General features: G+C 40.8%; 1 protein-coding gene across 1 annotated transcript in view; it reads left to right on the top strand.

Annotated features, from left to right (window-relative positions):
- Positions 1-17424, top strand: part of LOC311242142 (uncharacterized protein) — a gene marked incomplete at its 3' end in the record, with an annotated part of 40018 nt that extends 22594 nt beyond the window's left edge. The window contains exons 4-6 of the mRNA XM_084331095.1: positions 2119-2251; positions 16144-16479; positions 17402-17424. Of these exons, the coding sequence (XP_084187221.1) occupies positions 2119-2251; positions 16144-16479; positions 17402-17424 (492 nt within the window). The remainder of the gene's footprint in view (positions 1-2118; positions 2252-16143; positions 16480-17401) is intronic.
- Positions 17425-18989: the final 1565 nt, after the last annotated feature.

Below are 18989 nucleotides of genomic sequence, written 5' to 3'. Positions count from 1 at the left end.
TTTGATACCGATCAACGTTATATTAAAAATTTCAACTGTACATGGTCCTAAATGTCATGACTGGTCATCTGCGGGTGAACGGAGGGGGGGGGGGGGGGGGTCGTTTATAATTCAATAACCGACGTTAAATGATTCATGTAGTATGGGTGATATATTGATCAGAGCAGTTTGTATCGAAAATGGTAAAGAAAAACGCTGAAACTCACCCCAGTCTCCTCGTAGCATTGGGTGATGAGAGTGGAGCAAAAAGATCGCTATTATGGGATGTTGATTGTTGCGATCCATTTCCGGGTTGTATATTACTAATACACGTCCCAAATCATGTTGATTATTGAGTTATGGCAAAGATCAATATCCACGGTGTCTGTATTGAGCCCCGGGACGCTAAGCGAGTGGCCGGACGAAAATAGGGGCCGGACCAAGCACTTCCGGCCACTTCCGGTTTGGCAACTCGTCGATCGGCCACGAGGTGGCGGTATTGAAGCGTTGCAGAGTTGTGATGGCCCAGACAGCATCACCCAAGACATATGAATACCATGATGAAAATATGAAATATTGATCTCAAAGACGCCCTACGGCGTCATTGGCAGATTACGCATGGCGGAGAATGACGTGTTAACACGTCATCGGCGGAGAATGGGTTAATATATATATATATATACGTTTTTTTTGGATGAAAAGTTTGTTTTTCTGTTGAGTACCATAATCCAGCCCCTACAGGTTGCCTTATAAGCTTCAGTTCCCATACAGTCTGCACTGACTGGACTGATGTAAGATTAATACTAATGTACTCCTGTGTTTTTCCCTCAATCATAGACACAACTTGATCTTTCAATAAGGAGTTATTAAATCTCCATTGTTTAGTTTTATTGTTAATTACAGCAGGAGTAAAAAAAGGACTGACAGGGACGCATGGTCTGATAAAATGATGTTATGAATTTTGCAATATTACATAACCAACCAAGGATTGTGAGAAGAGAAAATAATAAATCCTGGAATATGAATTATGAGAGTGGGAGTAAAAAGTATATTCTTGTGTCAGGATTGACAACACGTCAAATATCGGATAATGCAAGTGAGTTTTGCATTTCTTTAAGTGCACTTGACAATGATCCGTCTAGTGTAGGGTTGTCACAATACCAACATTTTTGTTTCGATACTATACCAATATGAATTTCGATACTTTTCCTCAAAATCAGGGAAACACTCTCAGATGTCATTATTGTTCTTTATTTTAAAACAACAATGAACAATGACAAGAATAAATTAATTGAATTAAAAGCAATGGCATTCAAAATGCTGGAGAACTTTTTTTGCACTCAACAGTTGCTGTATACAAGGTTTCTAAACCCAGTAGCATCTTTGGACTCATTTGTGTACCGGTACTTATTATATGCTGCTCAAAAAAAGCTGGGAGGTTAGGTTGCTTCTGAGTGGGGGGAGTCTCTCTGTGAGCCAAATGCAGCAGACTTATGTAGTTAAAAAAAATTCAAGGGGTAGAAAAAGTATGGTTGTATTATTATACATTTGTCATAGCAGAGGGCCTAATTAGTTTGAGATACCATAACCTAGAAAACATGTTGATGAGTGAGACTGATTAGATATAGCCTATCATAATCTAGAACTAGGTTATGTCATATTGTAGGCTGTTTAACAAAAATAAAATAGATTTCCGTTGTCTTTATACAGTATGTATGAACCATCAAATGGGCAATTGTCAAATGTCTCTGTATAAATCACGTTTGTGACTAAGCTATGGAGATGCACATGTGCATCAATTCATTTCTGTTGTGGGTAGGTAACAGGGGATGCTGTGTTTACTAGCTTTCAGCATGGCAGTTTTGGCTATGTATAGCTTATTATTAGGATTTTCAATTTTCTATTCTTGCGAATAGCATTGTGGACATTTTCGAATGATCGTATAAGGAACTGTAGTCACGAGAGCTAGCATAGCTCGTCCAACGAATGTTGGCATGACTACAGTACTGATAGGAGCTACTGTAGCATTAACGTAACGCTAGTTATCATAACCATCGGCAATCACAGTGAGGATCTTTATTAACGTTAGCTAGCTACTAGAAAATGTACTGATATTTCTTTCCTTACTTTCCCCCCAAGATTGGTCTGAATATGACCACCCCTCATAGCCTCTCACACCTTGGTTTGAGAGAACTGTCTGTCTGTTTGGTGGACTGCATGAAACCGTCACAGCTGGACCAGGAGAAGAGCTGTTTGGACTGCACTGAAACAAGTATGGACATTTTTACTTTAATCTGTAAACATTATGACTTTATAAGTGTTGACTTTACCCTCTTAAGCCAGACTCTCTAAATTCGCCTAAAAGTACATACCCAAGTAAAAGGAAGATTGCTCCACTTCTACAAGGTCCATTTGCATGTTTTTGGTATCTAAGGACATCTATGGACCTCAGGGAATGTATTCCCACAGTCAGAAATATTGTGTCTGTCACTATGTTTGAGTAAATTGTAATGAACCAAAGGAGAATATACATTATTTTATACAAATGTTTAATTCACTTTGAAGGTGAATAACACCATGCTAACATTGACCAGACGTGAACAATTGCCACTGAGCTCATTCAGCACCTCTTGAGATCAAGTGTACAACAAATCCAAGCAAATGAATAAAGGGCAGAGGATTTACAGTTTTTTTTTTGTAGATGCAGTACTGTATTTTGCAATCCGGACAGATGCATTTTGAAATATGAATATAGAATACCAGGTTTGTGAACGTCTTGAAATGGAGGAGCATTTTTCATTACAAAAAAGTAACTGTACTTATAGTAGATTTCATTCACGGTCTTTGCTGCCCTGTAAAGTGGTACTAAATCCAGATTGAACTCTGCCATTGGAAAGAGGAGATTTGGCCTGATCCATAGATGTTTGACTTTGCCATAATAAGGTCGTTTATAGGCCTGATATTCTATATTCATATTTCAAATTGCATGCATAATTCAGTACTGTATCTACAAAAAAACCTGTAAATCATCTTCCCTTTATTCATTTACTTTTTCATAAATTTTTTCTACACTTTATCTCAAGAAGGTGCTGAATGAGCACCTGGATTTTTCACATCTGGTCAATGTTAGCATGGTGTTATTCACCTTCAAAGTGAATTAAACATTTTAATAAAAGAATGTATGTTCTCCTTTGGTTCATTACAATTTACTCGAGCATAGTAACAGACACAATATTCCTGACACTGGGAATACATTCCTTGAGGTCCATAGATGTCCCTAGATACCAGGGCCCTCATTCATCAACGTGACGTAGAAAATGTTCTATTTCCATACTTAAGCACTGATCTTAGAATCTGTGCACGCACAAAAGAAACGGGATTCATCACACGTGCGTACACAGGTCCTACGCACACCTGTCATGATAAATATCACCTTGGTCCTACGACGAGGCTCGTGCACACTTTCACGTATTTGCATACCAGAACCGCCCCGATTAACCATATACGGTAATGGACCACCCCCATGAAATGTGGAAAAGTGGACTAAGCCGAGGGTGTTGTACACTGTCGGATATTATATCTATTAACTTCCTAAAAGACCATTGCTGCCTGGACACCGCAAACACTAATAAAGACCATTAACCACTGTTTTGCCATTGCCCGTTAGTGTCATTAATGCATGCTGGAATAAGAATGCCTTTCTTAATTTATTTTTAATATTAATAATTATTATAATACAATAAAAGACGGCTCCGTCTTTTAATACACATATATTGTACAGTAACGTCAAATAAATACTACAGTCCCCGCTGAAATAAAGGTTCTGCACCCACATACCAGCAGTGATCTACAGCATAAAAGATAGCCACTTTATAATACTATTCTGAGTAGATAATTCATCTGTATCGCAACATAGTCACGGATCTGGTCGGGGCAGGTAGCATTATGTCGGGAAAATCTTTATGAAATAACAAAAGTGGATTAAAGAATTTAAAAACAAAGTTTAGCATATTAAATCGTTTTATAAGCTTTCTGAGTAGATAATTCATCTGTATCGCAACAGAGTCACAGATCTGGTCGGGGCAGGTAGCATTATGTCGGGAAAATCTTTATGAAATAAACAAAAGTGAATTAAAGAATTTAAAACGAAGTTTAGCATATTAAATCGTTTTATAAGCTTATAGCTTTTTTCGTGCTGATTTGAGAAGGGTCCAGCTGCAGAGCCGGAGAGCAACTCTCAGGGCCAAGATGGCACTTATACTATTTTGAGAGAGACAGCAGAGAGACAGCAGAGAGACAGACAGACACTGTTCCACAGTGTGTGTGTGTGTGCGTGCGTGTGACTACTAGTCTAATAGTAGAGACTCAGCCCCCCCCCCCCCCCCCTTCTGGACCACCTCCTAGTAGAGACTTCTCTAGGAAGAAGACGAAGATGAGGATTAAGGCGAGACACTGCAGGTGAATAGGCAAATATACTTTTTTTTTAGATTTTGTTATATTTTGCTTCCTAAACATGTCTTCTATGAAACTAGTGACAATAAAACGTCAATAACACACATTTAGTTGTTTATTTTACTTCATTTGGCCTTATTGCATCCATAAATGTCCACATATTTAATGGGGAAGTGCCTCATTTGCATATATAAACATACATTTCAGAACTTGTCTCTACTAGGAGGTGGTCCAGAGGGGGGGGGGGGGTCTCTACTGGGAGGTGGTCCAGAGGGGGGGGGGTTCTCTACTAGGAGACTAGTGGTCACACACACACAGTGTCTATCTGTTTGTCTGTCTGTCTGTCTCTCTGCTGTCTGTCTCTCCGGCTCTGCAGCTGGACCTTCTCAAATAAGCACGGAAAAGCTTTTAAGCTTATAGCTCCAATTTGGGTCCCAAATTGCGGTACAAATGAAGGAGGTGTCTCGGGTAGTGGACTCTAGTTAATATTATGTTCTCTCTGCAATTAGACTGCCCCTCATTCATTCATTCATTCATCCCTATCTGATGCTATCTCTGAAAACAGTTCCTGCGAGCGCAGTCAGTGCACCCGATAACGCTATATATATAAACCTGCATTAATTCGGAGAGAAAGACCTATTCCACATGCTGTTTAGGGTTTGACAATAATTACACTAATATCGCTATTTCACAATGAACTATAATGAATTACGGGGGTCATACAGAACACGTCAGTCAAGCTTATTTCCGCGTTGAAACTAATGCATGCAACTGATCTATGCCGTCCGTCTGCAGTCCCCATATTCTACCACAGGGCGTCAGCTACGCATGCTCCGAGCTGTGCGTAAACATAAGCACGAAGTCAAGTTCAAGTTGAAATTGATGAATCCCACACTTTGCTTAGAAATGGTCGTACGCACAGGTTAAGCACATATCTGTGCGTAAGTCACGTTGATGAATGAGGGCCCAGGAACATGCAAAATGGACCTTGTAGAAGTGGAGCAATCTTCCAATAATGTATATTGAATATCAGATTAATAATCAGAATAATCTGAAATAAATTTTGTACCGGACCGCTCTGGCTTAAAGATTCAAGAACAGACTATCTTACTTTGCTAGTCCGCCCTTCACACGATACTTAATTATTTTTTTATTTAAATACAAGCGAATGCTAAAAATAAGGTAAACATATATATTTTGTATACCAAAAAAAAGTATATGATATATACAAGGCACAAGTGAGTAACATTGACATTATTGCACGTTCCGATTCACAGTGTAGGATCCAGTAGTGTTTACAAATATAAATATGGAGGTGACAATGGGTCACAGCAGCAGTTAAAAGTGTCTTTAGTAGGGATGTACCGATATGAAAATTAGCCACCAATACAGATTGTTCAACTAACACAATCGACCGATTCCGATACCGATATTTGTGGCAAAAAAATATTAGTAATGTTTTTTCATGAAACTACTGTATATTTGTATGTCTCTAAATGTTTTGATGAATTGAAAATGGAGGACCCTTATGTAAAAAAGCCGAAAGTCTTTTTCTAGTCTTCATCCTCCAGTCCACTGAGCTGTACTGTATTGTACCCACTCTGCAATCTGTCAATAAAGCTTTCAATCAATCATACAAATGCATAGAAAAGCCCTTATTATAACTAGGGATGTCCCGATCCGATCACGGGATCGGGGCCGATCGCGTGATTTTCCGAAGATCGGGATACATTTTCTTTGCCAAAACAAACCAATAGTATCCAGCTGCAGAACGGCAGAACAGCCAAACTCTCAGACCCAAATTAAATATATATCTATATTTTTTTATCCCAATTTCTCACATTACATTCACCCTGAATGTTGACGTTATCCAGGTGAAAAGTTAACTTCATTCAAGCGAGGCATTGCAATCTTTGACAAATCATTTGATGTATAATTAAATCAAAGGGTCTGAGAGTGTGGCTGGTCTGCCGTTCTGCAGCTGGTTTCTATTGGTTTGTTTTGGCAAAATTCTTCTGCTCTGTGTGACAAAAAATAAATGAATGATGATATGCAATTTAAAACCAAAACTAAGGCCTCAGTATGAGTTTAAGACGTGAACATGGTCATGTTTGTTGAAAAAAAAAAAAAAAAAAAAAATGATCAGATCGGGAAAGATCGGTATCGGTAGATACTCAAAATCACATGATCGGGATCGGATCGGGAGCAAAAAAACGTGATCGGGACATCCCTAATTATAACTAAATAACAACAAATTATATTTATGAAAATGTTTTAGCCCTATGCTTGACTATTATTTTAGCCATGGCAACAAATAAAATAATAATAATAAAATGAATACATAAAATATTAAATAAATAGGCTACACGTCTCTTTTACCGATATGAACATAGGCCTCTTTACTTACTTAAAAAAAGGAAACATCAAGAAATATGTTTATGGTATTAAATCCACCATGCCATGTAGCACTATCTCTCTCCCAGTATGGTCTGCCGGGCTGCAGCTGGATACTATTGTCTCAACCAGAGCTCTCAACCAAAGCAATGCAACAGAACAATTTTGATTGACAGTCGATTCAGCCAATTACGTCACACCGCTTGCACCCGCCTCTGCTGTTACCACCAATCGGCAAGCGCGTATTCGTTTTTTACTTCCTGGATGTCCGCCATTCATTTTCACGATATCAACAACAAAGCTAATAACGTTAGCTCCCCGCCGGCCACGAGTGGACTACCAGAGCTCCACAGGAGTACTAAACGAGGCATAATGATTTTACTGCAACAAATGTTATAATAAAAGCCCTTCGTTCTATACTCTTGTCTGATTGAAAACTTTATTAACAGACCGCAGAATGGGCACAACTCTGCACGCTCTGAGCAAAGGAAGGAACTGAGATATGAATTGAGTAATGCTTGCCTTGCTATGGTCGGGTAAATGCGCTGATGTTATTGAACGTGTAACTATATAATGTTAATGCCACAAAACGAATGCCTTTGTTAATCATAAGTAGTAACTTTGATGCAGTAGCGTGTGTGTGTGTGTGTGGGGGCGGCGTTGTGCAGGTCGCTTGACTGAAACTTTTTTTAAAGTTTGAACGTGGACCAGATTGACGCGATACAAATTGATGGATATTTATCGGCTACTGCCATCGGCACATTTGAGCTTATCGGCCGATAGGCCGATGGCAGTCAACAAGGCACTTATCGACCGATACCCGACCGATATATCGGTGCACCCCTAGTCTTTAGTGATTGACAGTTTGGGGGAGCTAGCTGGGGGAGCTAGCATTCACAAGCCTGATGGCCTGTGTGTAAAAACTGTTTGTCAGGAGATTGAAGAGTCTGTACTGGGGGTGTGTACTGTCCTTAATTATGTTTTGTGCTCTCCTGGTAGCCCTGGTAGAATAAATGGGCCTCATTCAACAATACTCTTATTATTTTTCTTATATTCTTGCTTACCTGTCTGTTAAGAGAACAATAAGAAAAGCAATCTGTGCGTACCCAGGAGATTTGCATGCTGAATCCCACTCATTCTTAAACTCAAAAGCGTGTTCGCGCTAAATTCATTTGCATATAGACATGCCCACCATCTCCTTATAAGGCGAATGAGGCGGGTGTAAAACAGCAGAGTTTCGCCATCTGATCCCTGTCTGATATATTCAACAGGAAGCGCTTTGCGATCTCAAAATGACACAAACACACACGTCTCACGACTTGCGACTCAGTGCATGTGTGTGTGTTCCTGTGGGTCACTCGCAAATAAAGACTTATACTTGTACTTATACGTATACGTACTGTATAGTGCGAAATAAATCGTTCCAGCAAAGTAGGCTTTGTTGCGCGCTTGTCAAGAACCAATCGCGGCGCGCAGTATACTGATATATATAATGCCGCTGATCCATAATGCTCTCTCCTTTCAGAGAGAGATGACCGGTGACAGATCCGGTATTTCCGAAGCTATAGGTTCGGAAATACCGGATCTGTCACCGGTCATCTCTCTCTAAAATGTCCGTGGCTAAAACTCTCGAGTGCGCTCAGAACTTTAGGTGTGGAGCAGAGTTTTGATTGATTGATTGAAAATTGTATTAACAGATTGCAGAATGGGTACAATACAGTACAGCTCAATACACACAATTGTTAAGGGGATGCAGACCAGAGAAATACTTTCATCTTGTTTACATCACGGTCCCCCATTTTCAATTCATCATAACATATATGACATACATGACATACAGATAGACAGTACTGCTACATCTATGAAGAGAGGAGAGGTTGTAAATATGCGTACGGCCTGGGCAGCCAGCATCTAACTGTTCTAACAGCAATATATAATCCATTTCAGAAGCAGAACGCACGCAATAAGTTATAATAATAATTATTATTATTATTGAAAAGTTCTGCATGGGTTTATAAAGTCGTATTTGAGGGTACTGTATTTGGGGGAAATTGACCAATGGTTTGCTTTCAACCCATGAACTCCTTCCTCTCTCGCCATTTTATATATATCTTTTTATTTTATCTACTAAAACTGTATTGTATTATATTGTTTGTTTTGTAAAGTGTCTTTGAGAATTAGGAAAAGCGCTATATAAATCGTATGTATTATTATTATGAATGGTAGGCTTTTTAAAATGTTTCTCATCTGGGTAAGAATTTCTTATTTCGGTAAGAGTGCTCTCGACCACTCTTATAATTTGTTCTTGCCTGAGAAAAAAAGCAACAATAAGAAAACTTTGCTGAATCCCAGGTAAGAACAAAGTAAGAGGAAATGCTAGTTAAGAACAAAATCTGTTCTTATATCACTTCATGCATGAGGCCCAATGTCCTGTAGTGAGGGGAAGGCTGCTCCTGAGATGTACTGAGCAGTTTTAATCACTCGCTGGAGGGCCTTCCTGTCCTTAGCAGTGCAGTTTCCATACCAGACTGTGATTGAGCTGGTAAGGACACTCTCAACCGTACTTCTATAGAAGTTGCTGAGAATTTTGGGTGGCATGCCAAATTTGCTCAGCCTTCTTAGGAAGTACAGCCGTTGCTGGGATTCTTTGATGATCTGTTGGGTGTTGTGAGCCCAGGTGAGGTCCTCGCTGATGTGGGTTCCGAGGAATTTAAAGGTTTTCACTAGGGGTGGACGGTATGGTCTAAAATTTATATCACGGTATAATTTGAAGCATAGACGGTAACGGTATATATCACGGTATCAGTGTTTCCGTTAGAATAAATTTTTTTGCCTGATAGGCAGGCTATATAAAGAATGACATCCTCAAGGCATGTAGATTTATAATATTTTTACTTAAAACTAGGCTACTTTTGCGTATAAAGTCATTATATTCCAAATAAAATAAGTCCCGAGTCGAGACTCCGTGCTGCTCCCATTGCAAACAGCGGGGCTGGATTTTGCTAGAAGCATATGTAGCTGCAGAGCCGCAGAGCCAGTGGCTCTTTCAGGTCGTTCAGCCGTTGGGTGGGGGGGCGCTGTTGAGCGGCCTGTGACCAGACCTGAAAGAGCCACTGGCTCTGCGGCTCTGCAGCTGCATGCTATTTCGCAAATCCACTGCTGCAGCAGCCGTCCTCCCGTCGTTATCATAACACTACACACATATCATAATGTTTACAGCAAACTGTAGTTAATCACCAGGTATGTTTTATTAACATAGAATAATTCATATAAGAAAAACGATAGGTAAGATCTCTTACCTTTCTCCACTGGTTAAAAATGCCAGGAACTGAAATTGAAACTTGCTGTGCGCCGCGGTGATAATTATGTGTTTATTATGAAATGACAACAGTGCGCGAAGCCTCCTAAATAACTTTTTCCAGTTTGCACATATCTATTATCTATGACTAATTCGATATATTTTTAGGGGCAAATGCGATTGAAATAGTCGCACTGTGGTTACATGACGTCATTGCTATTTTAGAGCTGCCCTACCGGTTACACGGTATAGTCAAAATCCATACCGTAGAGCAAATTCATACCGTTTATACCGTCCACCCCTAGTTTTCACCCTGTCCACCTCTGTTTCACCTATGTACAGAGGTGTGTACTGTACATTCCTCCTCCGTGGGTCAATCATCTCCTTGGTCTTGTCTGTGTTCAAAGAGAGATTATTGTCCTGACACCAGGGCCCTGTTTCTTGTACCTGGTTCAACTAAGTCGATCAAGATGTCATTATCCAGCTTCAGTTAACCCGATGTTTGAAGCCGGGATTTTCCTGTTCCTCGAAGGTGGATTCAGTCTCGTTAACTCAAGCCAGACTTGCGACCCAGGCTAAATGCGCGCGGCCGCTTTAGGTGAAAAGCCAGCACGTATCGATAGCAGAGATCCTGATTCTCTAACGGCATTGATTGATTAATTGATTTAAGACTTTATTGACAGATTGCAATATGGCTCAATCGCCTCGCCGACAAGTTAAATGCGTTATCTATAGGCTAATTCTAAGTCCCTCATTACCTCAATCAATCAGATTATATTTCTTTAAACTTGCCTGCTGGATTGAATAATCAAATGAGATCTTGCTAGCGAAAATAATTAGTTAAACTGTTATACAGAATTACGATACGGCTCTCTTACCCATTGATTGATGTATAGTTGATCTTTAACTTATCTCCAATGTGGTCTAACGGGTTGTTCTTTTGACTTTCACGCAGACGACCGGGGTTCGAGACCCTAGTCTTTTCCTTCTTTTTGCAATATAGGAATAATTCAATTTGGTGCACGTTGAGAGCTATATAAAGAATGACATCCTCAATGCATGTAGATTTATAATATTTTAACTTAAAACTATGCTACCTTTGCGTATAATCATTAATATTATATTCCAAAAATTTATATTGGAAAGACGGGGTTTCAAACCCCGGTCGCCGGGTTGCCAGGATTGAGCACTACCGCTGAGCCACTGTGCCAGATGGGATAAATTCATTGTTTATACATTAATGAACGAGAGACCCGTGTTTAGAATATTCTTTGTTTTGAATGAAGTTTTATCTCTTTATCCTCATTCATTAATGTGACGTCAACGGCTCATTACATTTCTCAGATCCGTCAAACAGCGCATCTCATCAGACATCTTAATCCCAGTTACAATTAAAATAACCACATAATGTGTACATCGCACGAGCGAGCGCCACGGTATATATAACGTGCATTATTTAGGACAAAGTGAATTTAGTATCAGCATTTTGGGTCTATTTTACATTTCAAAAGCCCCCTCTGGAAGAATGGAGCACAAAAACGTAATTCAGAATGGTATAATGCAGATCGTAGACTGTGGGAATGATTTCAGGAAACGGGCTGTCACTTCTTTGCGGGGGCGTGGCGATGGTTCAGGCTAACTTGAACTTAAACTCTGCTTTCGACCAGGCTCAAACTTTTGGATCTGTTGTCATGGTGATTTGGAAAATCCAGGTACGGGGAACCGGAAAGTCCGGCTAACTCAGTTATCCAGTTAAAGTTATCCGGCTAACTCAGTTATCCAGGTACGAGGAACGGGGCCCAGGCCACCAGTTCCGCCACCTCCCTTCTGTACGCCTCCTCAGCTCCCCCAGTGATCAGTCCGACGACCGTAGTATCATCTACAAACTTGATGATACTGGTGTTGTTCTGGGAGGCCACACAGGCGTGTCTGAAGAGGGTGTACAGCAGGGGGCTCAGCACGCAGCCCTGGGGGGTCCCTGTGCTTAGAACCTTCGTGCCTGATGTCCGATTGACTGACTGGGGCCTGTTTTGACTGGGGCCTGTGTTTTTTTTCTTTTTTTCTTTATTGATCTTTTTCCCCCTCCATTTTCCTCCGATTTTCTCCCATCCCAATGTTAGTCGTTATGCCAATTCCCAATCCCCTTCCTGGTCGCTGCGCACTTACCCCCCACAGTCAGATCATCTGGGAGAGTGGAGGCTATCATGTGCTTCCTCCGACACACGTCCAGCTAGGGCTGGGCGATATGACGATATTATATAAATATCGGGTACAGTTCATTAACGATACACTTTTTCAACGTATCGTGGATATCGTGATGTTTTGCCCAAGAGGATTGTGTCGCGTCAATCTGTCCACACGTTACTCGTTCATATCTCAGCCCGTGCTGAGATATGCCCATTCCGCGGTCTGTTAATAACGTTTTCAATCAGACAGATGTATGGAAAGGCTTTTATTATAACATTCGTTGTAGTAAAATCATTATGCCTCATTTAGTCATCCTGTGGAGCACTGGTCTCCTACTCGACGGCCGCGGGGAGCTAATGTTAGTAGCTTTGTTGTTGTTCAGCACACAGGACATTCAGGAAGTCAAAACTAATAGCGCTTGCCGATTGGTGCTAAGAACAGCAGGGCGGGGGCAAGCGGTGTGACGTAATTGGCAGACTCGACTGTCAATCAAAATGATTATGTTTCCGTCAGAATTAATGAATGAAAACTTTATTAAAAGGTTGCAGAATGGGTACAGTACAGGAGGATGAAGACCAGAAAAAGACTTTCGGCTTTTTTACATAAGGGTCCTCCATTTTCAATTCATCAAAACATTTAGAGACATACATATATACAGTAGTTTCATAAAAATGCTAAAATGCTATTTATTGATTTGATTGATTTAAAACTTTATTAACATATTGCAGAATGGGTACAGTACAGCTCAATACATACAATTGTTAAGGGGATGCAGACCAGAGAAAGACTTTAGTCTTGTTTACATCAGGGTCTCCCATTTTCAATTCATCATATTTCATATCTAAATCATATAATATCTCATTGCTAAATATATGCAATATATAATCTAATAATCTAAATCTAATATATAATATAAAAATGCTAAATGCATGGGTATTTTATTTTGTCTTTAATGTTAGCTTGCAAACTCATACTGTCTTGGTAAGCCTCATAATGAATTGTTTGGGATAAAAAAGAAAAACATCGTGATGTGTATCGCCGAAAGGTCAGAAAATATCGTGATATCATATTTAGGCCATATCGCCCAGCCCTACCAGCCAATCAACCGCTTCTTTTCACCTGGCAGCGCGGATATTCTCCGAGAGGGCGTAGCGTGTGGAAGGATCACACTATCCCACTCAGGTCCCATCCGCGCTTAGCAGCCCCCCCGACCGAACTGTAGGAGTCGCTGTTTACAACGACCCGGACCCACCCCGCCAGCTTCTCCCACCCTCTAATACTGCCAATTGTATTAGTGTGAACGGCCAGCCAAGCTGGTGACAATGGGAGAATTCAGTACTGTATCTACAGAACCTTCTGTTTAATCATCTTCCCTTTATTAATTTCCTTAGATTCTTTGTACACATGATCTCAAGAAGGTACTGAACAAGATCAGTGGCAGTGTTTTAAGTTTGGTCATTATTATCATGGTGTTATTCACTGTCAAAGATTCAAAGAAAAATCATAATTCATATTCTCCTTTGTTTCATCACAATTTAAGCAAGCCTAGTAATAGACACAATATTTCTGACACTGTGAATACATTCCCTGAGGTCCATAGATGTACCTAGATATCAAGAATATGCAAATGGACCTTGTAGAAGTGGAGCAATATTCCATTTACCTACGTATATATTTTAGGCGAAAATATTCCACGGGTGGAACAGGTTAATGACGTGATGATTAAAGTATTTCCACGATACCAGCGCCTCACCAGCTAACTACATGTAATTTAAAGATGGCAGGTTTCTGTTTTGTGAAGGACGTTCCCTCATGTAGCGTAGTGACTCGTTCAACCCTTCTGATTGGTTGAAATGGCCTTCATGTTTGAACTACATCGCCACCTATTGCTGCATACAACCCCCCCCCCCCCCCCCCCTTCTGGCTAATATCTTGGTCCTCTGCGGTATCAGACAGGCGCTCTCTCTCTCTCTCGTGACAATATTGACATTGTATTGCTGTTATCGCCCAAATGGCATTTAATAAAATGAAGCATCACAGTATATGTCTATGTATTTAGCCAAAAGATGTTGCTATAACTCTGCCATTTAATTTTTATAAATTAATTATATAAAATACAAAAACGGGAATCAAACCCCGGTCGCCCGGTTCAGAAACATTACTACAGACCACTACACCACGCCTGACACAAAATCCAATGAGATTCTGTCATCTTATATTTTTACTAATTGTTTTACTAACTAACTGTTACAATAGTTGGTAAACAAACGTGATGCTTAACACTTTGATTGCCTAAGGCTAAATTCATGAATTACCATAGGCTGCCGGCTCTATTTGTCTATGGAGAAATTCCCCTTCTTTGCAGGGCTATAACTTTTTAAATTCGATTGCTAAATTGCCATTATTAGGGCCCATTCAATGTCCTATATGTATTGTTCAGGGTGAAGCAACGTTAAACTTTTTCATTCACATATTCATACTAAAGTATGGTCTAATGTATAAGTATGTTTTCATCTCTTTCTGCAGCTTTCTCCAGAACGTGATCTATAGCCCCAAATGCATTATATTGATGATGAAATTCAGTTTGATGGCAATCAGCGCGATATAAAAAATTCCAACTAGACATGGTTCTAGAAGTTACTACACGTCATCTGATGTTGACCGGATGGGTGATGGGGCGTTTATAATTCCGTGGGCAACATTATACCATTCATCTAGTGTGGGTCATATGTTCATCGGATCAGTTAGTATATGAGACATTGAAAAATAACGCTGAATCTTACCGTATCTTCCTCGCGCCGTTGGCCGATGAGCGTGGAACAGACATTTTCCTATTATGGGATATAGAAATATCGGGTCCATTTCCAGCTTGTATAATAGTATATACGTCCAAATCATGTTGTTTATCGAGTTATTCGCAACGGATCGCTATGTATTGTGATGAGCTAGAGTGCCGGAACCTATAGCGAGTGCCCGGAAGTAATATGGGAGAATAGCACATTGTCCAAGTAACATCCTCTTTGGCGATTGCGCCGATCGGCCACCAGATGGCGCTCTTGAGCCGTTAGAGGGTTCTGTGGGGCTTTTTGGTGGGTCTCAGGCCAGCGGATGGGAAATATGAATCCGATCACAGATGTTTGAAATATTGATATCAAAGACGAGTTACGGCGTCTTCGGCAACTTGAGCATGGCGGGGAAGGACGCCTAAAAACGTCTTCCGGCACGCAAAGTGTTAAAATATACACGTTGACTGCTGATTTTGACAGGTTTTAACTGTTTAATTCTTTAATTAAGCAACATTGCGTGTTTAAACAAACATATTCTTACCAAAAAGCATTACACTAACAGTGTTGTGATCGCTTTCTTCTGATGAAACGGAATGAGAGCCGCGTGTCGGGCCGTTGACACCAGCTGTATTCGAGCGCCCCTGCTGGTCATTGTTACCGTTAATACGGTGCCCAAGCGTTGGTCCGACAACAATTCATGGCTGCATCTGTATGTCAGCAAGTAAGTCAGCCAGCTCTGATGAACAGACCCTGAGGGCACGGCCGGGGATGTTGTCTGGGCCGGCTGCCTTCCGTGGGTTTGTTCTCCTCAGAACCGTACGTTCCTTTGCCGTTGTCACAGTGAGTGGTGAGTCAGAACCCCTCACTATTGGTTGGTGTTGGGGACTTCAAAGCGGGCGTTTTGAGTCTAGAACTGTAGACGACTCTGGACTGCACTGTGTTCTTAAACTATAAAACCCAGCTACATACCATTATAAACCTCTTGCATGAAAATTAAGCTGAATAAAATCACCAAATCTCCTTCCTCTGACACTCTTCTCCATCCAGATAGCTGTCCTGTCAGGCCTGGGAAGAAACCAAGAGGCTTGGATGGAAGAAAAGGTCTCTGCTGTGACCAGTGTGGAAAAAGCTTCAGTTCAAAGATGAATCTCGATAAACACCAACACATTCACACAGGAAAGAAACTCTATTCCTGTGACCAGTGTGTGAAGAGCTTTAGCCAGCTGTCTCATCTAAAAAGACACCAGATGAGTCACACGGGAGAGAAGCCCTACTGCTGTGACCAGTGTGGGACGAGCTTTAGCCAGCTGTATCAGCTAAAAATACACCAGATGATTCACACAGGAGAGAAACCCTACTCCTGTGACCAGTGTGGCAAGCGCTGTAATCAGCGAGGTCATCTGAAAAGACACCAGATGATTCACACAGGAGAGAAGCCCTACTCCTGTGACCAGTGTGAGATGAGCTTTATTGTACCGTCTCGTTTGAAAGAACACCAGATAATTCACACAGGAGAGAAGCCCTACTTCTGTGACCAGTGTGGGAAGAGCTTTAGTCGACAGTCTCGTCTGAAACAACACCAGATAATTCACACAGGACAAAAGCCCTACTTCTGTCACCAGTGTGGAAAGAGCTTTTTTCATTTTACTAGTCTTACATTACACCAGATAATTCACACAGGACAAAAGCCCTACTTCTGTGACCAGTGTGAGAAGAGCTTTAGTCAACTGTCTAGTCTGAAAACACACCAGAGGATTCACACAGGAGAGAAGCCCTACTTCTGTCACCAGTGTGAGAAGAGCTTTAGTCTACTGTCTAATCTGAAAACACACCAGAGGATTCACACAGGAGAGAAGCCCTACTTCTGTGACCAGTGTGAGAAGAGCTTTAGTCTACTGTCTAGTCTGAAAACACACCAGAGGATTCACACAGGAGAGAAGCCCTACTGCTGTGACCAGTGTGGGAAGAGCTTTAGTCTACTGTCTAGTCTGAAAACACACCAGAGGATTCACACAGGAGAGAAGCCCTACTCCTGTGACCAGTGTGAGAAGAGGTTTACTCAGTTGACTAGTCTTAAATCACACCAGATGATTCACACAGGAGAAAAGCCCTACTTCTGTGACCAGTGTGGGAAGCGCTTTAGTCGTCAACTTCAGCTGAAATCACACCAGATGATTCACACAGGACAAAAGCCCTACTTCTGTGACCAGTGTGGGAAGAGCTTTAGTCGTCAACATCAGCTGAAATCACACCAGATGATTCACACAGGACAAAAGCCCTACTTCTGTCACCTGTGTGAGACTAGCTTTAGACGACTGCATCATCTGAAAGCACACCAGATGATTCACACAGGACATAAGCCACATCATTGTGGTTTGTGTGATAAGAGATTCAAAACATTAGCATATTTGCGTAAACATGAGAAAATTCACTTGAGAGAGAAGATTCAGGGAAATGTCAAACCTGTCAATTCACTTGCACATTCCTAGGAGATAAACTACTGCTGTGACCAATATTAGAAGAGTTACACTCATAATGATGCTCCTGAAATTATATCAACGTCATTCACACAGGAGAAAAACTATACCACTGTGGGGAAAACTTCACATGAAAAATAGGTACCATTTTAACTAATGTAGCAGGAATTTAAAACCATCCAAACTGATAATACACAACACACAGGGAAGAAGGTCTACTATTGTGACCACTGGAAAACGCTTCAGTACGCCATTACAGCTGTCAGTAAATCCAGTAGCAATACACACAATTGTTAACACTTTCTATGCCACGAGGTGGCGCCAGAGTTAGCGCTTGAATGCCACCATTGGCGCCAATGTTATCGTTAATATCGCCTAATCTATGTTTTAAATTATGGCTATGTGTCTAATCTGCCCGTCGCTTATCAAAGAATCCTTTTCCAGTCAGTGCTGTCAAGGCAGATTGGTTTTTTATCGCTTCATTTCCGTTTCAGAGCATTTTGAAAAGCACACGTTTTGAGGTAAAAAACAGTCCATTCTGGGGCATTCTATGATAATCGTCTTTTACTGGAATATTCCAGAACGTTGATATTTGTCGGCCTATTTATGAATCGTTTTCAAATAAATGCTAGATGATCAATATTATACATACACTCACGCCCATTCGAGCTGCGCACGGATAATCGCTGTGTTAATTTCTTCTTGGATTTTTTCAGTAAAACCGATAGAGGTCATTTCACAAAACAGCTTATATCTTCATCAAAATAAGTCTGATTATCCTAACACTGATAACATAGATTCCTTACCTGACATCAGATGGTATCCAACTGGTATATTCCAATTCCTGATCACCATTTGAAAAAATCGATAAGTGTATAGATCCAACGTGATACAGTAGTACACATGATTCCGCGGGGCTCAGAGTCCCCTGAATGAACTCTGGTACTCCGGCTGCATGGGTGGACTGGAAAATGTGGAGTACAGGATTTTTTCCCCCATCCATTTTCATTGAGTCCATTCCAAAATCCCTTATGTCATCTGGGAGACGATAGGGGGCGCTTTTTTCCACATCTGATCGCCGGCGGCGCTCGGTAGACTAGGGTAGACTCGTGTGATGCAATATGATTTCAGATCGCTAAAGAAAAAAAGAAATTTCCGAGAAATCTCGTGAGTGGCTTTCAACGAGATATTAATAATTCCGAGAAAACTCGTGAGTGACATATAAAGTGTTAAGGGGATGCAGACCAGAGAAAGACGTTTGTCTTGTTTACATCATCAGGGTCCCCCATTTTCAATTCATAGTGACATTTATGACATACACAACATACATGACATCATGACATTTATGACATAGGGACATACATGACTTACAGGTATATAGTACTGTTACCCAGAGATCCTAACAGTAAATATTAG

The sequence above is a fragment of the Notolepis coatsorum genome, assembly GCF_963971535.1.
Source record: "Notolepis coatsorum genome assembly, chromosome: 15".
Lineage (NCBI taxonomy): Eukaryota > Metazoa > Chordata > Actinopteri > Aulopiformes > Paralepididae > Notolepis > Notolepis coatsorum.
Note: the sequence above shows the minus strand (reverse complement) of the source record. Positions and strands in the feature narration are given on the sequence as shown.